At 44.0% G+C, this 7,518-nt stretch overlaps 1 protein-coding gene across 1 annotated transcript in view; it reads left to right on the forward strand.

Annotated features, from left to right (window-relative positions):
* Window positions 1–7,518, forward strand: part of LOC111864389 (discoidin domain-containing receptor 2) — a gene marked incomplete in the record, with an annotated part of 500,235 nt that overhangs the window by 456,110 nt on the left and 36,607 nt on the right. The window contains 1 exon segment of the mRNA XM_033751417.1: window positions 1,087–1,442. Within this exon segment, the coding sequence (XP_033607308.1) occupies window positions 1,087–1,442 (356 nt within the window).

Genomic DNA, 7,518 nt, shown 5'->3' on the forward strand with positions numbered 1-7,518 from the left:
TGGAACCCGAAAGTTCATTACCGTATTCACAAGAGCCATCCAATAGTCCCTATCCTGAGCCATACCATCCCATCCTGTCTCTCTAAGATCCATTTTAATATTGTCGACCCACCTACGCCTTGGTATTCCCAGTGGTCTCTTTCCATCTGGCTTTCCCACCAATATCTTATATACATTCATATTCTTCCCTATTCATGCTACAAGTCCTGCTCATCTCATAATTCTTGAGTTGATTATTCTAATTATACTTGGAGAAGAGTACACATTGTGAAGCTCCTCATGCAGTTTTGTCAAGATCCTGACAGCGTCTAAAACAAAAGGGTCTTCTGGGATATGACGCCGTGTAGTTTGGTAGATGGATACCCACATTTCGGAAGAATCCGCTGCCTCAAACTTCAGACAGAAGCAGGCAGAACGTTCTTCGGGGAAGTGGGTATCTAGCCACCGGTCTGAATGACGTCACATAGTCATCTCAGTGAAAGCTCAAATCTCGCCCCTTGAATCACTTCGCGACAATTTTTCAGCTGCTTGGGTTACGTAAAGGCGATCTCTGGGTCGATTTCATGAATAATGAACTGGTAAGAATATGAATGGAGGCCTTCAATGTTTATTATGATGTAGCAATTGTTTGTAGGGATTGAGGATTACCACGAAACCCAGTCAGGACAACTAATATCTAGTCGGAAATTCGGCGCTGAAGAAAGAGGCATGAGCGCCGCCCACAAGGCGGCGACGTCCATAGCTGAATTAGAGTATTTGCTTAAGTAAGCTGAAACAGTGAATTTGAATCGAAACAAAAGGATTTGTTTAACCTTAGAAGTGCCACGTTTGATCTTACATGGCAAAGCTGCCACTCTAGATCTTCCTAGAAGGCCTCCTTTCATGGGCAGATATGCATAAGAGATATTGCATTACTTCAGCGTAGGAAAGAATTATCTGCAGTTTCCCCTTGATTGTGTAGTTCACGTGTAAAATCATCAGATGTCACATGCTGCTTGATGTGTCAAATTTTGTAAAGAGCGAGATTTTCAACACTTGGTACTTGTAGGGTGAATAAAGTTGGAATCAAATTCATTATCGTTTCAGTGGTGGTGTTGGGGAACTTCACAGAGGAGGAGGTAGAGGGTGGGATCCTGAAGACAGACGACCACGGCAAGGAATATCCACTGCAGAGGGACGAAGTGCAGACGACTCCGAGTCGCGATGACCGAGCTAACACCGCGGGAGCAGCGTCTGGCGGCCCGTCTGGAGGGGCCGACAGTTCTGGGTCCAAGCAGTACATCGGCCTCGTGATCGGCGTCCTCACTGCCGTTATCTTATTGCTCATGGGAGCTATCATGTTTATCGTAGTCCGGAACAGGCGGCTGAAATCGGGTCCAGGGCACAGTGTTCTGCCCGGAGCGTTCGGCGGGGCCGAAAAGGGGGTCACCATAAACATGAAGGTGAGTCATTCAGTTCACAGATGGACGCTGAAGTCTGATGCCTCTGACACTCGACAGATATTCTCGGTCCTGTTAGCAACACCACTGCTATTTACTCGGGACCTTCGGGCTATCCTGAATGAGGTCTTTCCCGGTTTTCTGGAGTCCCTGGGGAATTACCTCAAATGAAGCCACACATGCTTTCTTTAGCAGCCTTCTGAATTCGTCAAGTAACTAATTCAGTAGAGTAAGGATAGTTATCTGCCGGCCACGGTAGACGAGCGGTCTATGGCATGCACTGTCTTCGGAAGCCGGGATCGTGGGTTCGAATCCCATTCAGGGCATGGAAGTTTAGTGTTTGTGTGCATGTGTGCGTTTTTCTGTATTTGTGGACAGGTATAGGCCTTGCGACGAGCTGATCACCCGCCCAAGGAGTCGTACCGAATGTCTAAGATCTAGTAAACCGATGTGAAACGGAGAGTTTCATGGAAGTAGGCCAAGGCCCAAATTGGGGCTGTATAGCCAATGGAAAAAAAAAGGATAGTTATCAGTGTTATTAATTGAGTGGTGTAGTTCTGTGAAACAGAAGCTGCCCGTGGATATCTCTCACCTTTATGTCGCATGATTAGTTCTCGTGTTAAAAGGAAGAGTGTTCACAATGGCGGTTATGTACGAGTACATGGTATGAAAAAGTAACAGGAACACATTCACTGCTATTTCCTATGGGAGTCATTAATCAACGTTTTCAATCCATATTTGTAGAATGAAAAGAGTTTACGTGGGGACGCCTGACTTTTTACATTTATTTTGACATGCAAAAAATACTGCGTCTGTATAATTATGTACTGTGTGGCTAGGATAATTTTTACTCCTGTAAAAGTCGTTATGCGCGTGACTTATATTCAACTACTACCCGGTTCGATTCGCGGCAGCGGGAATAGTTGATAGAATTTTATATAATTTAATGACATGATATAAAATTTTGTGACGGTGGTATATCAATATAATTATACACATCTTGGGCATTATCCATCGTCCATTTTTTATTTAAACATAACGTTGGGCTCTGTCTCCTTCCTCAGATTAAGGTCTACTCAGTTGGACCCAGTCGATAGAGGAGTCTCTATCTCCACTCCAGGACACGACGATGGATAATGTCCAGAAAGTCAATAACTGCAGTTTAATGACGTTCCAAATGCATGAACTATTTACGGAACAATCAGATTGGACTGTGGTGATGAATGCGGGGTGTGTAAATATTTGAAAGAAGGCGGACGTGGTCTGTATTAAGAGACAGTCACGACATTCGACTGAAAGGACCAAGGAAAGCCATTAAATTCTCATTCTGAGTAACTGGTAACAAGGCCGAGCTTGTAACTGGTTGACAGTATCTGTCCTGAGTGAGCACTGAAAATGATACTGTCGCATCTGCGTACTACATAAACTGGATGAAGATACAGACTGGTCAGCAGTTCTGGTTATGAATATAGCCGATCCCAGTGGCCCAACAGTCTAAGGTACGAAATGTCTTCGCTCGCTTAAGCACTGAGATCGTGGGTTCGAATCCCACTCGAGGCATAGATGTCTGCATTTATTCTGTGTTTGTTTTATTCCATCCCTTGGGATGGGATGATCTCCCGTCCAAGGAGCCCTCCAAACTGTCTATAAGATTCAGAATTAATTCTAAATGGAAACAGGCCAGAGGGCCTAATCCGTCAAGGTAGAAGTAGACACAAAAATCGAAGGTTTCGTTTGGTACATTTAACGTGGTCATAATCAATTACTGGTGGATATCGCTGAACAGCAATGGCTTCCTGGTGAAATTTCAACAGGCTTCACTCTAATTAACATTATAAATACAAACTTAGATGCTGTCTGTTTATGTGTCTGTGGCTCTACAGCCCTTTGTTGGACCTTGGCCGCTTTTTGAGTTTCTTATTCCTATATACACAGTCGGTAGGACTCCTTGGACTGGGGATCAGCCCGTAGCAAGGACGCTACCTACACAGAACAATACAAACACAGAATAAACGCACACAGACATCCATGTCTTGAGTGAGATTCGAACCCGCGATCCCAATGTTCGAACGGGCGAAGACAGTTCATGTCTTAGACCGCGCGGCCACTATCATCGGCAAACTTAGATGCTGTACAGCCGAAAACAAAACTGGCATAAGGTTTACTCCTACTGCTCGTCATAGAGGATGCCATGCTCTTGCGGAACGATCCAGGATTACAGATTCATACGAAATCACTGCTTACAGTTTTATAGAGGTCAGTATGTACGGCCTGGGACGAGTCACAGAGAAGAGTATTCAGCACATTCACTTCCACTGACTCTTCGTCTGTCTTAACGCCATGATGAAGTTGTTTCCCATATCAATTACATTTTTTTTTAGATTTTTTAATGTATTACCACATGTATGTTTTGACATTTCTACTTGATTTATGACATCGGCCATAAAACATGTAAACTTACGAAATATCTGCGTCATTTTGGTTTGTAAGTATTAAGTATCTCCCCTTCTCTTTTCTAACGTTGGGCTCGTCTTGTTTGTATGCATATGTATAATACGTTTTCAGATGTTTCCCTTAGGTCATGCCATTAGGAAGTGAGATTTCAACTGTCTGTCATGTGGGTAGAAGATTCTTAAAAATAAATCTGAGATACAACAGAATGACGAAATGTTAAACGCATGTCATTCATTGGAGGAACTGGGATAGCTCAGTCGGTATAGCGGCCAGGCTACGGACTGGGCAAGCAAGGAATTGCTGTTCGATTACCGGTAGTGGCAAGACAGTTTTTCCTATCTTTGTAACATTCATATCAGCTCTGATGACCACCAAGCCTCCTATACAGTGGGTACCAGAGGGGATTTTTTTTTCGGATGTAAACCGGAAGCGTCTTGAATCTGACGACTCACCTCCATCCAATGCCGAGGTCAAGAATGATGGAGCTGTACCTCCACTTCCAATACGTCTTCATGAAGTGGTGCATAATTAATTAGGCCAAGGAAAACTGAATGTATCTCATTAGAATTGTTTGAGTATTCGAAATGTACGGTCTAATTGGCTATTACGCCGCGTAGATCGGGGTATGACCGACGTTTCGGATGAACAAACCAAGGAGGAAACCAGCGGAAGCAGGCAGCAGTGTTACATCTACGTGAAGCACTGCTCTCTGCATGCTTGTTGCTTGGCTTACACTTCGGCACTGAAGATGGAGGCAATATTTTCCTGCAAAGCGTCTATGAAGTTGTACCAGGCTACTTGGCTCCACATTTCAGGAGTTCATTTCTTTCAGAGTTCGCGTCAATGTCGAAGCCTGTGTTTCCACTTCAGACGAACTATACCGCCCTCGTTAACAGAATTCCTCACGAAGCATGAACCTGTTTTTGTGTTAACTCCTTTAAACTGAACCCCTTAATGTTGTGATTTTCCTGTGCGTTAAATAAAGAAAAACAGGACGCCTGCGATGTAATTCTGCTGTCACAAAACGAGGGCTTCGGTGTATAAGTCGTTCTCCCTAACGTTAGCTGATTTACAGCATGCTGAGAGATCAGGCTTCTTGTCGTGGGTCTCACCCCCTCACCCCCTTATTGGTACAGTACTTGTTTTGTATTCATTAGTGTCGCTATACTTAACATATGTATAAATAAAGTATAGAGGGAGTCTTAAGGCACTCAGGTCAGGCATGAGTCTTGCTAATGTAAAACGTGGGCCATAATTAGTCCAGCGCATTTTGGAAAAATCCCATTTTTAAAAGAGTATGGTCTTCTTGTATATGATGCAATGTGAGTTGGAGCATCCTTTTCACTCCGTCCTGAAGACAGAGGCACCACGTTCCTCCGAAACATTTCAAAATATCCACCAAGCTACACTTGTTCACTTGGCTATAGGAATGTTGACAGTCATCTCTCACATCCTATCATTGCATTCAGCGTTTTCCTTTTGTGGGTTATATTAAGACGTCGGAGACCAGACTGTACGTATAGCGTTGAATGAAAGAATGAAAGATGAATATTGAATAGGAAAGGATTTGGAAGGAAGCGGTCGTGGCCTCTTCCAGGTAATATTACAGTAATTTGATTGAGGAACTGAAGAAAACCAAAATAATTTAAGGACACCCGGTGTCTGGGTTGGGAGTCGAACCGAGCACATACCAAATACGAGTCTACAATATTACTGCTATGCTAGCCCGCTCGGCAAAAACCGTTGCACGATTTCAAAATTAAGTTACAATACTCCCATATCCAGTAACCAGTAACTGGAAACCGTTTTTTGTTGTTGCATACTGTAAATAGAATTACCCTGTAATCTCCATGGCGACCTACACAATGAAAGAACCAAACCCCAGAAATTTATTTTGGCAACAAGTAGAATGATATTCGAGCTGGTCGGCTAAACTTTAAGGCTCAAAACTCGTATTTCTGAAGACCCTCTGCTCGAATCTTGCCTGCAGCGCCGACTCTCCTGACTGATATTTTTCGTGATTTTATTCAGCCCCCTTCAGGAAAATGCCTGTATACAACCTCTCATTACGCCTCTACAGCTCCCACATTCCTTCCGGTCCGGTTTTCACTAATCAGCCTGGTGGTGTCTTAAGACAGTTATGACTAACTGAATAAGCATGAAGCCTTATAGTTTTACCTCCACTCCCCCATACGTCTCCACAGCTCCCTGATGAAGCACTGGTACGTACCGTAACAAAATCTGCTAGTTGTAGTGACATGAGCAGTGACACCTCACCCAAAAATTCACTGAAGCGAGATTTCGAACAATCGAACTGCATCAGACAGAATACCCACCCCTTCCATTGGCTGGGGAAGATTTGGTACCAACCGGTAATTGAACTGGGACATAACAATGCCAACGGAAGAACGCGAGCATCCGTTAGCATTTGATGGATGAGGAAGGAAGGTGAAAGGCATGATGTGCTGATGGCGGTGTTACTGACCTCTGTACCAGTCAGCACATTCATTTCCCCTTAACCTTATTGTCACGTAGTCATTGTGACTAGAGACGGGGTTTGGATGCCTAACTGGATTTATTGGACACTTACACTCGTAACTACAAATAACTACGACAGTCTTACTGAGTTGCACACTCCAAAGATCGCTTAATTACAGCACACATGAAGTCTTCTCCGCCTTCGCTAGTCCTTGCTTGGTAGCGGCTTCCAACGCGGACGTTACCCGTCATCTGTGTTCCCCAACTGTCCTTCACCTCAACTATCAGCTTCTCATTTCCAACAACTGCAACTCTAAACTGACTCAATTACAACGCAGAATCAGAGTTACTTGACGACTGGCGGTTTATCGCCAATCAGTTCGTCTTGGCGCTGTAACGTGTTTACCCGGCGCCGGTGGGGGTGGCAGATCCCGCCGCCGCCGCGTACTTGTTACTAAAAACTCTCACTAAGGCCACTGAGAGTCAGGGGTTCGTCTCGGTGCAGGAGCTGACGCTGAAGCCCGAGAGTAAACATACCACACTCCACACGTTGATAATATTATTAACCAAGTTTATTGAAGAAATGAAACACAAGAAAGAAATACAGTAATTTTACATTTAGAAAGAAAGAATGAGACCCTCGCCTGAGGCGAGCTGCCTTGTGTCTGCCCTGCCTAGGGCTTTGTTCCCAAAGAACCACCACGTGCTACAGTGTTTTTTTTGGTGGCTATGCGGCCTCGTACGCATCCAGTGATAAGGCCGCATGCCGATCCGTCTAGCTCGAAATAACACCGTGTGTGGTCTCTTTAGGACTGCTTATATTCAAAGTATTCTTAATTTTAGAAGTTACAATAATTGAGCGGGGGTCATATATGACACTCCCCCCCCTTAAAAAAAGGATTGATTACCTATATCAAACTCTTTTTTCCTTCTTCTCGTCTCTTTTGTTTACCTGAAAACTCTCTTTTTTCTTAGGGAAATTGGTAAGGGTTCTCCTACCCCTTCTTGTTCATCATCACCTGACATTATGGTAACGTTAGGTGAAGACTTTAGGGATGTAGTGGGAGAGGTCCTTAAGGTTTTATATCTTATCGAAGGTTGTCTACCTTGAACATTTGTAATATTGATGCATAGTCTCTCGGCAGTT

Source organism: Cryptotermes secundus, unplaced genomic scaffold (assembly GCF_002891405.2).
Source record: "Cryptotermes secundus unplaced genomic scaffold, Csec_1.0 scaffold399, whole genome shotgun sequence".
In the NCBI taxonomy this organism is placed as follows: Eukaryota; Metazoa; Arthropoda; class Insecta; order Blattodea; family Kalotermitidae; genus Cryptotermes; species Cryptotermes secundus.